At 39.9% G+C, this 18,486-nt stretch overlaps 2 protein-coding genes across 5 annotated transcripts; both read right to left on the bottom strand.

Moving 5' to 3' along the window:
* Nucleotides 1-1,813: 1,813 nt before the first annotated feature.
* On the bottom strand, nucleotides 1,814-11,742 carry LOC131738047 (high-affinity choline transporter 1-like). 2 transcript variants are annotated; one of them, XM_059031114.1, is made up of 9 exons: nucleotides 11,629-11,742; nucleotides 10,559-10,761; nucleotides 10,214-10,327; nucleotides 9,632-9,787; nucleotides 8,724-8,872; nucleotides 6,393-6,536; nucleotides 5,907-6,060; nucleotides 5,074-5,291; nucleotides 1,814-2,552 (listed from the first exon to the last, which is right to left on the bottom strand). In XM_059031114.1, exons 2-9 carry the CDS (start codon nucleotides 10,740-10,742, stop codon nucleotides 2,043-2,045), a joined length of 1,629 nt encoding a protein of 542 aa, XP_058887097.1. In that variant the 5' UTR covers nucleotides 10,743-10,761; nucleotides 11,629-11,742; the 3' UTR covers nucleotides 1,814-2,042. The 2 variants fall into 2 exon arrangements, with proteins under 2 accessions (XP_058887097.1, XP_058887098.1); XM_059031115.1 differs by lacking the exon at nucleotides 6,393-6,536.
* A 1,959-nt stretch (nucleotides 11,743-13,701) lies between these two features.
* LOC117405611 (transmembrane 4 L6 family member 1-like) lies at nucleotides 13,702-17,900 on the bottom strand. 3 transcript variants are annotated; one of them, XM_034924067.2, is made up of 6 exons: nucleotides 17,692-17,899; nucleotides 17,196-17,378; nucleotides 16,343-16,408; nucleotides 14,938-15,083; nucleotides 14,197-14,383; nucleotides 13,702-13,920 (listed from the first exon to the last, which is right to left on the bottom strand). In XM_034924067.2, exons 2-6 carry the CDS (start codon nucleotides 17,364-17,366, stop codon nucleotides 13,906-13,908), a joined length of 585 nt encoding a protein of 194 aa, XP_034779958.2. In that variant the 5' UTR covers nucleotides 17,367-17,378; nucleotides 17,692-17,899; the 3' UTR covers nucleotides 13,702-13,905. The 3 variants fall into 3 exon arrangements, with proteins under 3 accessions (XP_034779958.2, XP_058887096.1, XP_058887095.1); XM_059031113.1 differs by lacking the exon at nucleotides 14,197-14,383 and having other exon boundaries at nucleotides 17,692-17,900; XM_059031112.1 differs by lacking the exon at nucleotides 13,702-13,920 and having other exon boundaries at nucleotides 13,940-14,383; nucleotides 17,692-17,900.
* Between the last annotated feature and the right edge of the window lie 586 nt (nucleotides 17,901-18,486).

Below are 18,486 nucleotides of genomic sequence, written 5' to 3'. Positions count from 1 at the left end.
AGATTTAATCTGCCAATCTTACATTCCCCCCCCACACAAGTATATACACCACCCATTTGATATATTGCTGGTGTCTGGGTCCAATATAAATCCGGTATTTATCGAGGGCCGCGATATAGCGAGAGACCCATAGAAAAACAAATAGGCTAATAACAAATACTGTACAACCACGCCCTCGTTTTATCGGGTGCGTCAGGGTCCAGTATAAATCATCTACCTGTTTTTTTCTCATTTTTCATATAAAAAGCAGCACACCATTTTAATTTGTACTGCGAAGAGTAATTGCTTCTCATCAACTTAAGTCTCCAATTAATTTCATGAGTCTTCCTCTCCTTTCTCAAATGCACAAACCCACTGCATTGAAAGAATCCCATTCCAAACATCGAGACTTGTTGCTAGGGAGCTGACGTCACTGCCCTATGACTTTTGCTAGTGCATTGCTGCCATAACTGAACACCTCGTTGGCTAAAATAAAAACCGCTTCAGTAAGTAGATATTTGATTTGCTTTGTGCTTTTGTGCAATGCGTTCGTATATGATAACAGTATGATATTAATGCTTTGTTTTTATTTGTTTTGTATATTTTTGTTTGTGATGTGCAGTCCGAAATAAAACAAACAGTAATTCTAAATGCAATTGCCTATGTATATTGCAGACTGTAAAAATTGGGCGCCAACTCCAAGCCCGCAATATATCCGAATCCGCAGTATAGCGAGAAGCGATATAACAAGGGGTTGGTGTATTTCACAGAATCAGAAATGCAGAGAAGCTGGTGATTACTTGGCTATATCCCTGAAAGAGCTGTTTTACTGCTGATTAGTGGGCAAGATCCCAAAGCCAGGTGACTGTTCATGCCTGGAAAGGGTGGCTGCAGATGAATGAACAAGATCTGAGTGACTCATCCAGTTAAAGCACTGCCGCTGGGAGCGCAGGACGAGTCACACAGCTTGGACGGCGCCAGTTCACATACGGGCTGTGTAAAGAGGCCGAACTTTGCTGGGGACCCTGAAGGGGGCATCACATTGGCACTGTCGCTCCCAGGGGTGGGGGATGGGAAACCGGCAGGGATTCCTTCTCCTCATCGTGCAACAGCAAACCATACTAGCCAGACACTGAGCACGTTTACAGTGGATAAAAAACAGGGTTGATCTCTGTTCCCCGAGATCGGAAGCTCGCCCACCTCTGCTCTCGATTGCTCGATGTAAAAGCGATTCTAGCTTTAGGCTTATGAGATCGGAGGATGCTCACATGCCCTCAGAATGTCTGTGCTGTGTGGGGTCCCACTGCAGTGAGGAGAAAAGAAAAAAAAAACACACAATTGGACATTTCAAATTGTGTGAAAACAAATAAAAATAATTGATCACTAAATTAAAAAAAAAAAGAACTGTAAAGGCTCTGAAATATGACACCATTTTTTTTAAGATTCGTGTAGGCAGCATTTTCAAGCAATTATCACATGCAGAGGTCAAGCAACAAAATCAAAATGTCTTCCTTTGAGCAAAAAAGGCTAGAAAATGATTAAACATAATAACAGAAATTGCTAAATTGTGAAATATTTCATTTTTTTCTGTCGCCCTTTTAATGACATTCTATTTTCACTATCAGTGAATTATCAAACAACAAAAACACAAGATGTAAAAATAACACGTGAAATGGCCCCTTGTAGTACTGATCTTTAGCAGAAATATTACCAATCTTTGTTGTAGCTTGTTGTCTTTTAAGACATTAAAAAATTTAAAAAAAAAAAAAATTACTGGAAGCAAACTGAACCATCTACCAGGTTCCTACATGCAGTGTAACAGGTAGTACAGCAATAAGGCAAACAGCTTTATTTGTTTTTTAAATGATAAACATGTATAATTACACTATTCTTTCAGCAATGGGAATTTCGTGAAACCCGTGAAACAATTACAGTCTATACAGGATGGTTCTTTGGGTCATTTCTGACAAATGTAGTTGACGCAAAATAAAAAAAAAATTAACTGACCAGCACTAGGAGATTTACCATTAAGCTCTCTGTATCATTCCATTTATGCTTGATTTTCATTTCCCCCCAACATCTTCTTCATTGTTAATAGGTGATAGTTCAGTTTCTTTCAGAATAATGTCAGTTTTTTTACTTACATAAAAAATATCCCACTTTTTGGGCAACAGGCCCCGTTTAAACAGCAGTGATGTGAGATAGGAGACAGAAATAATACTGAACAGAGAAAGCAGCATAGTCAAGGTTTTGAATGGAAAGAGCTGCACATAGACGCCATCTACGAGTGTGCAGCCTGGGTAGGGAATAACAGGAGGGAAGTTAAGGAACGAATCCCCTCCTAAAAGTCTCAGGGTCAACCCCACTACTAGTCCCACTGAAGCACCATAGCCGTTTGACATTGGGACAAACAGGATGCAAACAGTTTGAGGAAAAAGAATACTATACAGCAACTCTCCAGAAATGATCCCCAATCCATACATTGAAGTGGTTATCATAGCAATACCCATGGCAGCAACTCCAAAGAAAATCACTGAGATCTTGATCACCCACAGGACTTCTCTGTCAGATGCCTGGAGGTTAAAAAAAAAAGTAAAATTATTAGATATCTTAAGCTTTCACCACAATAACTTTAAGTAACTTTCATTCGACTGCAGCAAGCTGGGCTGCATGTATTGTAGTGTACCAGCTTTTCAGGAACAAACGAAGTATAAGAGACGAGACTAGACACTGTAGTTTCGGTCCAGAATGGCCATTTTTTATTCAGTTGGCAGTGGTACACAACTCTCACGGCAAGCTTCCACACACTGCCCCGATGAGCTTGCAGGCTCCTTTTAAATAGCCCACAGCCCACCAACAATAATGAAACAATTGTTACACAATTTCCCACCCCTAGACCCCCATCTCTTTTTTAGTCCAGGAGCGTCCCCTCAATACCTTGAATCCCTTGATAAGGGGTCACTACTGGTGCAGAGGCAGAAGCCTGTCCGTGGCAACCTCTGTAGACTACAGCTCCTGCATTCACCACCCGGGAGTGACTTCAAGCAGCCTCCTTGCACCGCCTCCCTACTCTGTGCACGTAGCAGCTCAATGCTGGTATTGCTGCTGGCTTCTCCAGCCAGGGAACTCCTGGCAGCGGCAAGACTGGCTCCTCCAGCCCTGTAAGCAGCAGTGGCAATGCTGCTAGGGGCGCCGCTGGCAGCCGCCATGCTGACAGTGGCAATGCTGTCAGCGGAAATGCAGGCAGCTACAAGGCTGGCTCCTCCAGCAGGGGCAATTGTGGCAGCAATGGTGGAGCTGGCTGAGGCAATGCTGCCCTCAGCACGGGACAGCAGCAGCGCGTCGTACTCCAGCAGTGAAACAACAACAAGTGGTGGTGGTCTCCTGACCTTCCCCCTTCCTCTGTAGGCAGCAGCTCCCTCTTCTTCGGCTCTGGCCAGAGAATCTCCGGCAGTGAAACATTTGCTGGTGGAGGTGGTCTCCTGACCTCACCCCCTCTTCTCTGTCGCCAGCAGCACCCTCTTCTTGGGCTCCCGCCACAGAATTTCCGGCAGCGAAACTGCTGCTGGTGGACACCACAATCCCCCTACGACGACGCTCAGGCGTCCCCAGGCGACGGCAAACTGACCTCCCCGGGCAATGGTGAGCAGGCCTTCCTGAACGTTGCAGGCTTGGCAGCCCTAAGCGTTGCAGACATGGCAGCACTAGGCGGAGCAGACATGGTAGCCCTAGGCATTGCAGACTGGTGCGGCTCTCCCTCGGTCACTGGAGACGGGCTTCCCTTTCTTGGGCTCTGGACATGCTGGCTTTAACTCCGTGGGCTGTGGACGCTTGGCCTCCCCCCCTCATAGGCTGTGGATGCTCTGGCTCTCCCCTCTTGGGCTGACAGCTACAAGGCAGGCTCCTCCGGCAGGGTTCCAGCTCCCCCCTTCTGGGTGCTGGACTCTCGGGCTCCTCCCACTTTGGCATTGGATGCACTGGCTCCTCCCCCTTGGGCACTGGCATGGACGTGCCTACTGCCTTGGTGCTGGAGTAGGCGTGGCTCCTTCTGATGGAACTGGAGATGGAGGGACCCCTCCCATATCTGCAGGCAGGTAACTGAATATCATGGCGCCAGTGTCTGGGAGGGAAGCTGGGTCGTGTTGCTGTTCCCAGGCTTTCCATCTCTCCCAATCTCGGGCCCACAGCAGGTCAATCACAGGAGGTCCTCTCTCATGTTCCTCAGTGTCCACCAGCCAGTCCCACATCTTTCTCGACCCTCAGCTGCTCTCCTGTCGTATTGTTGGCAGGGATGTGGGGTATTCTGGCTGTGGCACTGGTGGTGGTGGGGCTTCTCCATGTGGCACAGGAGCTTATCCCATTCTGACACCAAGTGTGAACAGGCTGGTAGTAGATAGACACAGACACAAACTCCACTGGGGTATGAAAGCGCTACAGCATGTTTTAATTATAAATAAGAGTTAAACAGCCAAAACAATTTCCACGTTGGCCACAATAGACAGACAAAACTAAACACTAACTATTGAACCAGCACGCGTAGCAATTGTTTTCTTTTAGTTTTGATTCTCAGCTCCGTCTCTCTCCCATTCTTTCACCCTGAATACACTCCACAGGACACAGCTACATTTGTTGTAAACACTAAAGGGTGTCCAGAACACTTAAGATAAATAATGCATTTGAAACTTTTAGCGTAGAAAAACAAAGCTTTTTTTTTTACTTGGATACATTTTTTAAAATCCATTTTAGCAGTTTTTCTACACAATTTGAAATGCCCGAATGGAATGTTGCAACTCAGCTGCGTCCCACTTGCAATCAGAAGGATTAAAAATCAGCAGATGGCCGCTGTTGCTGCCGTCAAGTCAATTGCCTCTTTGCACCTTCCAAGCCAGGCTAATAAACCCTGGAGGAAAAGTCCCAGCTTTTGTTTCCATTGCCTGCGCATGGAAAAGTGAATGTCTTGAATGCCATGTGTGTATGTTGAAGTTATGTACTCTATTTAACCCTCTCAGATAATTGCCCATGTCAATAAATACGTGCTCCTATCATTTTATGTAAAACATAGTAAACTGCGTACTTCCAGGTTAAGGATCTCACCCTTTTCCTTAACATGTTCTTATAAATGTTGAATGCAAACATGGAACCGGCGGCTAGAAGTGCCGAGTCCATGGATGACATCACAGCAGCGGCGATTGCTCCGATCCCAGCTATGGAGATGTAGACAGGGCACAGGTGCTGCAGTGCGATGGGCAAGATGATACCTGCCTCCCCTTTCTCATATGGGGTGGGTAAACCATAACTTGTCTGGTTCCAGTCTGAAAGATGAATAGTTTGGAAGATTCAAAGAATTCAATATTAATGGATCATGAAAAATTATATTTTGGGGGGCAACACACTGTTTCATGGTCAGCATGGTGACTGCCTGCAGATGAATGAACATCTCCTTTTATACAGTCCTGTTCATGTGACGTTGAATCTCTTTTAGACATTATTGTACCATACATGTTGTACATACAATAGAGACTTACATATAGCCTTTTTCCCCTTTGATCTTTTTTCTGACATGCAAGGTGACATTATTTCGCTTAAAAAATGCAACCTTGAAATATTTATAATTCAAAACTTCTAATGGTCTGAACAGCCCGTAATAAAATTTTATATAAGAATACACATGAAACAATAAACATCAAAACAGGATGGGGAATTAATGGGATGTTACAATACATCATTCAGTGAACATTGTTTTAATGAGCGCAGAATGAACTATGTAGCTCAACCTTAATACAAAAGTTGCTTATTTGCCAAAACCACTGGACCTCATATCTTGAACATGTTGGGTGATAAACAATTGCTATTTTCTCTGTAGACCCTCTCAACACACCCAATACATACCAAATGCAAAAATAACAACCAAACAAACAAACACCTACCAGTTGAAGCTGCTATTGCACCAATGAGCATAGAAGGGACACCTAAGAAAAAACAAAACACTGCGGCAGCGTAGCACATTTTCTGAGCATGTGCAGTAGATGATGTTGCAAGAACTCTCTGATAAAAGTCTTGGTAACAAACACTAGAAAAAACCTAAGAAGAAATGTAAAAAATAAATAATGCATTACATTTGGTGTTTAGTGTACCAGCTGGCATTAAGAGTAAAGTGTACTAGTATTTTGTATTGAATATTATTCAATGTTTTTTTAAGCAGTAGAATTTCCCAATTGCGATATAATGTAGTTTATTGTAGAAAGCATAACCAGCCCAACCAGGGTACTTAAAAGTTAAAGCATTCAATGATCATTACATATATTGTAACTCTATTGTAAATGTACATGATTATGAGAATGGCTGGGGAGGGGAATTCTAAAGCTTTACTGTGGAGTTGCACTGGTAAACTGTGTTCTCAATGGATATCTTACCATTAGTAAAAGATCATCCAGCCATCTCCATAGGTCTACTAGGTCTAGTTTCCCAACCCAGGGAGCTTGATATAATTCGTCAACAGCGGTATATATAATATCTGTAGATGCTGGATTCAACATGAGAAATGGAATACAAAGCCACTGTGGTTTCAGAAAAAGATAATAAAGAAAACAAGAGATCAAGTATATATGGTAAGATATACATTTAAACAGCACCTGTAGACTCTAGAGTGTTTCTTATTCTATACTAGATGTCATGTGAGAGAACTGTGAAGCAAAGCTGAGCGAAATTATATGTTATATTATAATAAATACTCAACACGATGAAGATTAGACTCTGGAACTACTATTAAAAGTATAAAGGTTGTTTTTCCCCAGTATGAGATCTGTACACAGGAAAAGATGTACTGGAATTCTGACAAACCAGTAATTGTGATGAGTTGATTTCTTATACATGATTTATGATAGTGTGCAAAACAACCTTGATGTAAAGCTGATGCTGAACTTTATATATTTTAAACCCCATATAGGGAATAATATGATTGGAAAATATCAACAGCTAAAATGTACGCAATTATTATTATTATTAATTTCTTAGCAGACGCCCTTATCCAGGGCGACTTACAATTGTTACAAAATATCACATTATACAGATATCATATTATTTTACATACAATTACCCATTTATACAGTTGGGTTTTTACTGGAGCAATCTAGGTAAAGGTAAAGTACCTTGCTCAAGGGTACAACAGCAGTGTCCCCCACTGGGGATTGAACCCACAACCCTGCGGTCAAGAGTCCAGAGCCCTAACCACTACTCCACACTGCTGCCCAATTACACTATGTAACACAATTTTTGTTCCTGGGTAGTAAGTGTTATATCCTAATTGCTTATGCCTCAAAAGTATAGAAAATGGCTATTCCCCACAAACTTTGCTTTTGTGACCAGGACAGTGATATTTTGAAATGTACCTATTTCCAATGAGAAAACGCTCGAATTTGTGTCTTTTCGTTCACATAAAGTCCGAAAAAAACAACATATGAATCCAAATTAACATGTATTTATACTAAAGTAATACAAAAATGACTACAAAAGATTTAGAAGTGAGTAGTTTTTCTAGATTTACGATTATACTGTAAATCACTTTCACGAATCAGCCCCCAAATGTAGTCTCCCATCATGTTCTCGTTATACTGTCCTTGGTAGCGGCGTTCAAAGTCCAGTATATCCTGGTGGAAGCGCTCGCCTTGCTCCTCCGAGTACGCTCCCATGTTCTCCTTGAATTTATCAAGATGAGCATCAAGGATATGGACTTTGAGGGACATCCTACAGCCCATTGTGCCGTAGTTCTTCACCAGAGTCTCAACCAGCTCCACATAGTTTTCGGCCTTGCGATTGCCCAGGAAGCCCCGAACCACTCTGACAAAGCTGTTCCAAGCCGCTTTCTCCTTACTAGTGAGCTTCTTGGGGAATTCATTGCACTCTAGGATCTTCTTTATCTGTGGTCCGACGAAGACACAGGCTTTGACCTTTGCCTCAGACAGCTTAGGGAAGAAGTCTTGAAGGTACTTGAAGGCTGCCGACTCCTTATCTAGAGCTCTGACAAATTGTTTCATAAGGCCCAATTTGATGTGCAGTGGTGGCATCAGCACCTTCCGTGGGTCCCAGCCGTACTCATCATACTTCAAGGCGTCCAGCAAGATCTTGATGCTGTTGTAATCCTCTTTGAGGTGCACCGAGTAAGCCAGGGGAAGAGACGGGTACTTGTTACCATTATGGAGCAGCACGGCTTTGAGGCTCCTGGATGAGCGGTCAGTGAAGGACAGTATAACGAGAACATGATGGGAGACTACATTTGGGGGCTGATTCGTGAAAGTGATTTACAGTATAATCGTAAATCTTGAAAAACTACTCACTTCTAAATCTTTTGTAGTCATTTTTGTATTACTTTAGTATAAATACATGTTAATTTGGATTCATATGTTGTTTTTTTCGGACTTTATGTGAACGAAAAGACACAAATTCGAGCGTTTTCTCATTGGAAATAGGTACATTTCAAAATATCACTGTCCTGGTCACAAAAGCAAAGTTTGTGCGGAATAGCCATTTTCTATACTTTTGAGGCATAAGCAATTAGGAAATAACACTTACTACCCAGGAACAAAAAAAAATAAAAAATTTGTTACATGGTGTTATTGAATTCACTTTATACATTGTTCTGGCCAATTTTTTATGTGATTCACTTTCAAATTGAGAAAAAATATTCAGATCTAGAGGGTAATAAAAAATGGAAACTATTCAAGAAGTAATTGAGTATTAATACTTACCAAGCTGACAAATATAAAGAGGAGCTGGATAACATCTGTGTAGGATACAGAGTACAGGCCCCCGAGTAATGTATATAATATTGCCACTCCACCAGACATTAGGATTGACTGATAGGATGCAATACCCAGTATTACATAAATTGTTCCTCCTGGAACAGTTAACACAGTGCAAACAGGTGAATACAGTTTTGTCAAAAAACATTATTACCAGTACTACACTGTCTCAGCTAAAAAAAAAACTCTAGCTGTAGGGAATCACTGACATTTTAGGGTAGATACTGTAGGTTTTATAGATTAAGTTCTAAGTTAGCTTAACTCAGAATAACTCAGCTGCATTTACTGGTCTATTCTGACTTGGTTTACGTGCTGGAAGAAGGGTTTACATGCCCATGAATGGTAAATACAATACCATATATGGGCATGTAAGCCCTTCTTCCAGCGTGTAAATTGTGTGTAAACCAATGTGCTCCTCAGTGTGTAAGTGCTCCGAAAAAGGGGGACTTAAATATAAGCTTGCTTGTCTCACCTTAGGGAAACTTTGTCAAAAAAGATGATAATAATTGGATGGACAGATATGCCACATTTACATCAGCCACTGGAAAGAAATTTGTAACCTGACTAGTTAATTTACATCAACAGCAGATTTACAGCAAAGCAGCTCATCCAGTGAGGATTGCAGGTTGGCAGAACTCAATCTAAATAATGAGCACATTTTGAAGGTTGGTAAATGGTTGTATAAATGATACCAAAAACATGATACATGTAGGTTATCTTTGACTTTTGTGTATTGTCTCCATGCAGATTAGATTGTAATCTGCAGACGGAACTGGCAGCAGACCCAGTTTGACAGCTGTTTTCAGTCTTCTTTGTCATTCTGTTATTTGAAAACTATAAGAAAATGCATTTACCCAAAGCAGCAAGTATGTTGGCTGCCCAAGCTACTTCTGCTATTAACACAGGAACAGAAAGCAGACTCATCAACGTATTTCCATATCGGATCTGGAATGGGTCCATCATGGTAACATAATTCTTGTCTCTCATGGGTTTAGCAAAGAAAAGCCCACCTAGTATAAAGAAAAAAAAAAATTCTGTAAAAAATAGATGAAGAATGAAAATGTTTTTTTGGGACTCTTTCCACAAATCTAGAAACAGCAAAAAAAAAAAAAAAAAAAAAAAAAAAAAAAAAAAAAAAAAAAAAAATCTGTAAATGATCAAAAGCTATTTAAGATCAAGATATAACCAATAACGGACAATTTTTCCAGGCCAATCCAGGGAAAGCCTGGGGCATCCTACTTAAACATTTTCAGTTTTAGGGAAATAAAGCTAGAAACCTTTGATCACTTGCAGGAAGGTGTTACCCCAGAGGCACAACTATTGAGCAAGTCCTTAATAAACAAGGGTTTCTGTCTAAGAAATAATAAAAAATACTTTCACATCCTATAAAGCTGCATATTTAAAGAGGACAATATCAATGACTGTATTTTTCTTACCAACAAACAAGCTAAGTGCATATGCCAGTGGTTGAGTAGACCAGATTAGGCCCATTGCTGGATCATAAACCACTTCTGCTGTGCCCATGATGTAACCTCCTCCAACCCACGTTGCTGAAAAAAAGCAAGAGTCAGCAAACTGTTGCGTTTGTGTTTCCAGTTCCAGTTGTGTTTCCATTTTATATTGGTAATCCTCAAATGTTATGAATATGATCTAATTGTGTCTGCTACAGTTTCTTTTTCATCCTTAACTTTTTGAAAGTTTCAACAGATACAGTTTATAATATTAATAACCTTTCATAAATAAAGCGTCAATGTTTGTTTAACAATAAGAAATCACCCTACCGGTCGTAGTGAAAATCCCAACCCAGAGATTCATGTTTCGGCCCCCAACCATGGCCACCTCGCTTTTGTTTCCTGTGCATTTCTTCTCTTCTTTCTTGGCTTTTCTTGAAGCCCAAATGCCAGTTGCCAGAATGAGTATATAAAACACAATTACAGCGATCAGACCAGGGATGTTGACAGCCATCTTCAAATACAGAGACTCCCTACAAATGAAGACGAATCATTTTGTTTAAATGCCAGCATGTTCTGAGAGTAGATTTAAAAGAATACAAAGGAGTATAGAGATTATAACATGCATGAAGAAAGTTAATGGCTGTACCCAAGGGAATAAAAAAAAAGTATTAGGAAGTGCCAGGTGTTAAGCTGACGGTACTGAATCAATTTACAATCTGAAACTGGGGGGGGCACTGGATCTAAATTGGACGGGCCAGACCCTCTAAGGCCTGCCCATGACGCCGGGCCAGATCGCGTTATGGCACACCCCTATTGCTGTAAAGCAAGTCAAATTATTTTCACACACGTTTTATCGTACATTTTGGGACCGCTCTTTTTCCAGAATTTATTTTTACAACTGAAAACCAGGAGAAAATCCATGGGAAAAAATCAGCTCAATGATGTTTGAGAAATTCAGTATTTATAATTCTCAACAATGTGAACATTTTGGTACTTTATTATGTCAAGATGCAAATAAACAGCAACTTGTTCAACGTGTTTTAGGTTATTTATTAACGTGTATTCAACAACTTACCAATAGCTTCTTAAACATCTCAATATATTTAACATTTAAACACACTTTAAAAGTAGTGTTATCTCACATTATCACCACTGTAATACTCAAGCCTTTTCATATAGGATTAAATGAACTGAAATTCAGGCAGTGTAACCTTAGCCAATATAAAAACAGCTGTCTTAAATGAACGGTACTGTGACAGGATTGGCAGAGGTTGAAGCTCAGAGACAGTTTGAAGTTCAAAATAAAGCTTTTTAATAAACAAAAATTCAAAATAAACAGGCACGAGGGCCAAACAAAAAGGTTTCAAAACACAAAATAGACACAAAACAAAACTTACAAATTAAGGCTTCCAGGCTGGGCATTGCCTTCACTGGATTCAATAACTACTAAAACACAGCACAAACAAAAACACTCTTCTTCTCCTTACAGAACTCTCTCCTCCAACTGGGAGGCTGAGGCCTCCTTTTATGCCAGGTGGCTAAGTCCATAATTGAATAATTAATTGACTGATTGCTCCCACCTGACACAATCAACCTGGGCAGGGAGGAGAATTTAACTCCTTCCCTGACAGTATTTTTAAGGGCTCTGCCACAGGCACCTTTAGGCAAAACACAGAATCATGCCACAACTATATTGCAATGATAAAGTGATTGGAATGATATATGTAAGGGTTTAAACAGAATAGTATTACTACACTAATGTGCTCAATACTGCTTAAAACTTTACATATAAGAAACACCCTTGCTGTAAAAGTGTAGGGTACTTTTATACACAAACTAGAGCCCTGTTTCACAAACAGCTGTTTCATATAGTTCAAATGCAGAATAATGCCACTCATTGTGTTGCTAATGCAAGAACTACTGTATATTCCAAAAGCAATAAATACAAATAGGTGTGAGCAGTTTTTAACTAAACCAGTGTGTTTTGAAACAGAGTATTTATTTCCACAGTAGTGCGCTAATAATATGCTCATCACAGTTCAAAACATTGCACAATATTCTGGGCGCATAGAGCTAAAACAAATCTGAAGCGCAAGCCATTTTTAATGGGTTTTTTCATTTCTTTTTTTTATTTAACTATTTTCACCCATGAATTGCCACTTTAAAAAATTATCCTTACCGTTTTTTTTACTGATTTTCTCCCGAATTTTACCGTGCTTAATCTTGGTCCTCCAGACACTTAAAACCGCTAACAATTGATTTTAGATGTGTGTGTAAAGAAGTGGGAGCTCATCTTCTATGCAAATGGCCTGAGTCTTGTCAGGTTTGCTCCGGCATGACATGTTTAAGTTTATTTGCATTACCAGCTTCCATCATTTACAGCCAATGGCACAGCATGTTTAAGTTTATTTGCATTACCAGCTTCCATCATTTACAGCCAATGGCACAGCAGGTTTAAGTTTATTTGCATTACCAGCTTCCATCATTTACAGCCAATGGCACAGCAGGTTTAAGTTTATTTACATTACCAGCTTCCATCATTTACAGCCAACGGGCACATTTGTTTTTACTCTGTAAGCATATTGGCCCTGAATATCAAAAGTCTTCCGACAGTCCGAAATCCGCTGGCTCTGCCTGAAAAAAAGTAGTTGGAGAGCTCATTTTAATGTAATTTGTAAATGTATGTTCTGTAGTCATCAAATTATAGTGTGTTTTTGATGCAAGTTCAACCCGCTTTTATTATGCCTGAAAAACACAAGCTAAGTTAGAAGAAACAGTTGGGACAACCTAGGCCCCATCGGTTTTACGGTTGTGCCTATTTGCTTTGTGCTGGGCAAGGTTGCCCCAATGGTTTCTTGAAGCTTGGCTTGTGTTTTTGATATCACCACTTTAAATGGCTGGGCACTTTTGATAACTTGGTGTTTTTTCACATTGCCAATGTGTTTTTGTTTCAGATAACACTTCTTTTTTCACTTATAACTAGGGTTGCCACCCGTTCTGGTTTTGCCTGGATTGTTCTCTTTTTGAGGCAGCTGTCCTTGGAAATCTGTAAGACATCCCAGGACATTAAACGTCAAAGTATATGATCTATTTATTTATTTATTTATTTATGTACGAAATGACTCTGGTGTCCCCTTTTTTTGTAAGTCAGAGGTGGAAACCCTACTTATAACACACACACACACACACACACACACACACACACACACACACACACACACACACACACACACACACACACACACAAATTGTTCAACCTATATTGAGGCAATGTATTGCCGTTTGGATAGGGTAAATGTAACTAGTAGCCTAGTCTGTTGAAATGTAGTTGGAGTGAAAGTATGACTAGTTGGGGTTCAAATGCAGGTCCACTAGTGAGCAAGAACAGTGTAGGGAAGGAGATCCCCAGGAGAGTAATACCCTGCACAGTACCCCCCAAAATACTGACACAACACGATTTTCATTGATTTACTTTAATATATATGTTGTGGCATAATTCAATCATTAAACTGTAAATTAAGTTACAAAACATGGGTAATGATTATGAATATTTGAATATGCTGTTCATAGTTTATAAAAACACAGCGAGAGAAATAAATACAATGAAAAACAATTCCTTTGTACTGTCTGTTGACAGAGTATCCATCACTGCTGAATGAATCCTCACAATCCCTTCACGCGACATCAGTCTGCATTGAAAACAAGGTATGTTAGTAACATGCTTATTACCCTCCTATAATATAATTAACACACATTATGGGGTTCAGGAATAATCTCCACCTCATCCATATTCCAACACCTTGACCTTTAACCCCAAACCCTAAATGCATCCTTAACTCCAAAACGAACCCTCCCCCTATCATATTCCTGTTCCCTTTTCCTATCCCTAACCCTGTAAAATAATAATACCTTTATCCAGTTTTTGTTTTTTGTTTTGTTTTATGATTTTATTGTTCAACACTTACCTGTCTTTGCCTCTTGCAAGTGCCACATAAACATCCACAGAGCCCGTTAAGTACTTGAATGAGGCACAAGACAGCCTCAAGTGCACCAATAACCAGGAGGATTGAGAACAGGGTGACGTTCCAGAGGACCACATTTTTAGGTTTCTTACAGATGTCCCATGTAGTCTGATTAAAAAGGTAGCTCTCTCTATCAGTAACAGAAATATCAGATAAAACACAGATATAATATTGCACCATCATTTGGATCTGGAATCTAGACAACTCTCTCCTGTAATAAAATTGTCCAACCCTTACCGAATTTTGGATGTTGTATTAATCAGAATGATTAATTGGATGTGGTTAACTTTTGATAACGTAGATTGATCAGTATCTCAATTTAACAACTGATTCCTGATCAGAGGGCATGATTGTCTGATAGTTCATGGCATCAGGAAAGTAAGTACCAAGGTAATGCCAGATCATCTGGGTTTTATTACAACTGGTAGACACAGCCTTTATGTTATTTTAATGCTTTGCTTATGTGTAGTTTTTTTTTAAAGCTAGACATGTTGTCTTGCTTTTCAATATTCATCTACTGTGTAGTAGCGACATGAAATGGAGCTTCCTGATTGGTGGAGAAAGTTCTCTAGGATTTCTAAGTAACTTAAACATATCTATATGTCATAATTATAATTTGTTTTAATCAGTTGCCTAAATAACATTGATTTACAGCGCTGTAATGCAATCACCAGGCTCACTTACTCCAGTGTCTGGTTTCTGAAGGGGTACACATAGTCCCCGTCCCCTGTGTCACAGAGTGGACCCTGCTCCAGACCCAGAGAGGACATGATCATGCAGTACACCGCTCCAAAGAACCCCATCGCAGACAGGAGCATAGACAACAGCATCTGGGACAGACACACACCAGAGAGGGAAGGGGGAAGTCATATACTGAACATCTTGTGAGGTGCGGTAGGCCATCTGTCATTAAATGTAAAGTCTCATTGGGGCCTTTTAAGAAAACGTCCAACATATCCAGTTGTAACTGCATATAAAACATCTGAAATCTGTGCTTGCCTTTACTCATTATAGTTACCTGCATGTTGTGATTGCTGTGCTGCCTGCATGTTGTGCCACGGAGCTCACTTTTCATGCAAAGCTGGAAAGCCCAAATAAAATGCAAAGCCAGAAGCCCAAATAAAATGCAATTGAAAAATTTGTGTGAACGTTTAAACTGTGACCAAACCATCTTGTCTGATTTGGTTCCGTTTTCATGAGTTCAGCTGGTGTCACGCGCACATCCAATTTGTTATAATGTTTTTCCCTGTGACTACGTTGGGATCCGAAGCCTTTCATCTGGTCATTCTATCCTATGGGACAAGCTGCACAGGTCAAATCAATTTATTTTGTCTAATTTTGTCTTGTATTCAGGCCGTGGTCGGTCCTGGTTTGGGGTACTGATTGTACTTTACACATATGAGAGGGTTTCTTTTGACAGCACTACAATGTAATTTATCCAGTAGGATTTGTCCTGGGAATGAGAAGCATGTACTCATAGCAGCAAGCCAAGACTTAAGGACTGAACATGCAGTTACACAAACTGAAAACGCAAGGGGCATGCAAGGACAGAAGAAAGTGCATTGTTAACCAGGAGAGGAGAATGCAGGTAAGATGAGTATGATCTAAGGGCAAAGTTTCACAATTAAATCCCATCAGTGAAAACCACATAGCAGTGGTTTAGTTGGAATAAATTTGGCCTAATAAGCCACCACTTCCAGTATGTGAAGACCAGCATGAATCCAAGAAATACATGTTTGCAGTAGATAAGGAGTGGTTTTGCAGGTTTGGCAGATAAGCCAACAGCATAATATCTATAGTTATTAAAAACCACAACCCTCAACATTCTAAAATTGGCTTTTTATGGTACTGCTACTTAAAAGATATTATGTGAAAAAAACATGTAATACTTTGATATCATAATACAAAAGTACTGTATGTTAACCTCCAGTCAAGCCCCTTGTAAATACAATGCAATTCTCAACAGGTTAATTAATAAAAGCATAAATATAAATATTTTTTCAGCATTATGACTCTGCTAACAAATTAGTGTTAGTATCTATTTTCTTACAAATGTTAGTTTTGATCCCACCCTTTTTCCTGCTCTTACCCCACATCTGTTTGCACAGCACCCATCCCCTCCAGCACCCAACATCAAAAAGGCAGGCAGATAGACCTGCAAACAATGATGACAGCTTGTAAAAAAACATACTTGTGGCCAAAAAATAGCAAGACAATTGTCTCCCTGGTAATTGCCTTGGGACTTTACTAATACTAATAATAAAACATAATTAACACCATGTACACATTCAGCTCTGGCTAATTACTGCCAAATGCCCTATGTGCAATGTATTATTGCTTAAATATATTGTGGGTCCTAAATCCCTAATAGCTTTAGGAAGGGAATTGTCAGGTAACTAAACATTCTGCCAGACACAGTCTTCAGACACAACAGAAAAACGGCTAAGAGATATAGGAGTCAGTCTGCAAATATTTTATCGATGGCATTGTTATTATTATTATTATTGTTTATTTCTTGGCAGACGCCCTTATCCAGGGCGACTTACAGTCGTAAACAAAAAATACATTTCAAGAATCAATGGCTTGAGACCACTGCTGACTAAAACCAAGACCATAATACCTGTTACTCCCCCTCTTTGCCAGGTACAGCTTATCCCTTGGAAAATTACCAACATCCATTTACATGTATACAGTGCTGAGGAAAGCTATGCAAATTGCAGAGTTTCTGTATATTTCAGAACAGTGGAATTTAGCCCATTTCAATGTCACCCCACTCAAAAGAATGATTCTTTATAGCTAAAAAGCATTTAGATGTATTTCTAGTAAGCTAAAAATTAAAATATATTAATATATATACCTAGAGCAGGTGTAGAAAAGTAAAATCAGTAGTTTAGTTGCAATATAAGACTTTTTTAAAATAAGTAATTAATGAGAGAACTTACTATTAACCCAGCTCCTAGGATCCCATGGAAGTACCAGACAAAATCAGTTATCTTAGCTGCATCAAGCACCTCTCCATTAGGAAAATACAGAAGAATGTTGGCTATGATAGCACATAATCCCAGAGGAAGCAGCAGTCTCCCAATGCACTTTGAACACTTCCCTGTACACATGGTAGAAAATGACTAGAATCCATGGAAGAGAAGATGAAAGTATACATTAATTACAAGGCAATAGGGTAATAGTGAAAACGCTTTCTTTACAAATTATAAAGTCACATTGTATCATGATTGTATTGCACCACCATTTGTCAAACCAGACTTTATTAAAGTTTATTTATCAATTAAACACAGTGTTGCTTTTTTCCCTTTACCTGCAGAGATACACACAGTTGGGATAACTGTCAAGATGAAAAATGCAGCTATATACTGTATATATTAAGTATATGCCATAACAAAAAGTAGAGAAATAAAAAAAGATTCTAAGTGTCTTTATTACCAGTTAGTGATGTTTTCCCAAAATGTAGTTCAATAAGAAATCCACTACTTTTGCACAGAAGCCTTGAATTTATTTCCGATTTTGTCCTACCATTTGACGACTGTCTCTGATTGGAAGATTGGAATGGAATCACTAACTATATCTCTAATAGTTTCGAGCTAACATTGAAAACCCTGAACTGTCATTCGCTACTGCAGTTTGAGTCACGGAGTGATGTGAATAAATATCTGGAGACAGGCTCTCCGTTGTACCGTTGGTCAATGCCCCCATCCAATTCCAATGATTAACTACCATACCTTAACACATCAAATAGCTGGAGATTAGTCATAAGCCAAGCACACAGTGGTAGTATCACAGAAAATTAAAAAGTAGCCCACCTCCTTACTGAATTACTGTTCAGTTTTCTTTGTGCTCTTTTGGATTCATATATTGGCCCAGGTGCCTCTAATAATGGCTGCAAGCCAGGACTCATTAGGGGCCTCCAGTGTCTATTGAGCTTCCCTATCTATTACTCCATTTGCAACTCCATTCTCCTCTAAATTAGACCCCCACCACACACACTCCCCCACCCACTTGACAACCAGAGCAATTATACTGTTGAGCTATAGCAGATGCACACCCAGTTTCTTAGCTTGGAACTCAAACATATTCTAGACTCCGACATCATCATGGCATTACCCAATTCTTGAGACAAAATGAAAGCAGGTCATGGGGTAGACTCTTGTCTGCTGCTTTGGGCAGAACCGGGAATGAAACAAATCATCTTGTAGCGGGACAATGTTCCCCATCGCTTCT

The sequence above is a fragment of the Acipenser ruthenus genome, chromosome 9 (assembly GCF_902713425.1).
Source record: "Acipenser ruthenus chromosome 9, fAciRut3.2 maternal haplotype, whole genome shotgun sequence".
Classification (NCBI taxonomy): domain Eukaryota; kingdom Metazoa; phylum Chordata; class Actinopteri; order Acipenseriformes; family Acipenseridae; genus Acipenser; species Acipenser ruthenus.
The sequence above is the reverse complement of the archived record's forward strand: the minus strand, read 5'-3'. Positions and strand labels throughout refer to the sequence as shown.

What these genes read in the sequence shown, in the direction of transcription:
- LOC131738047 (XM_059031114.1), bottom strand. Translation starts at nt 10,742, where the DNA reads ATGGCTGTCAACATCCCTGGTCTGATCGCTGTAATTGTGTTTTATATA. An exon ending in CAACATACTTGCTGCTTTGG is followed by an intron (nt 8,873 to 9,631) that starts GTAAATGCATTT and finishes TAACTGTTCCAG; the next exon opens with GAGGAACAATTTATGTAATA. An exon ending in TCTTTATATTTGTCAGCTTG is followed by an intron (nt 6,537 to 8,723) that starts GTAAGTATTAAT and finishes CTGAAACCACAG; the next exon opens with TGGCTTTGTATTCCATTTCT.
- LOC117405611 (XM_059031112.1), bottom strand. Translation starts at nt 17,366, where the DNA reads ATGTGTACAGGGAAGTGTTCAAAGTGCATTGGGAGACTGCTGCTTCCT. An exon ending in TCCTAGGAGCTGGGTTAATA is followed by an intron (nt 16,409 to 17,195) that starts GTAAGTTCTCTC and finishes CATTGTTTGCAG; the next exon opens with GTCTATCTGCCTGCCTTTTT. An exon ending in GCTGTGCAAACAGATGTGGG is followed by an intron (nt 15,084 to 16,342) that starts GTAAGAGCAGGA and finishes TGTCTGTCCCAG; the next exon opens with ATGCTGTTGTCTATGCTCCT.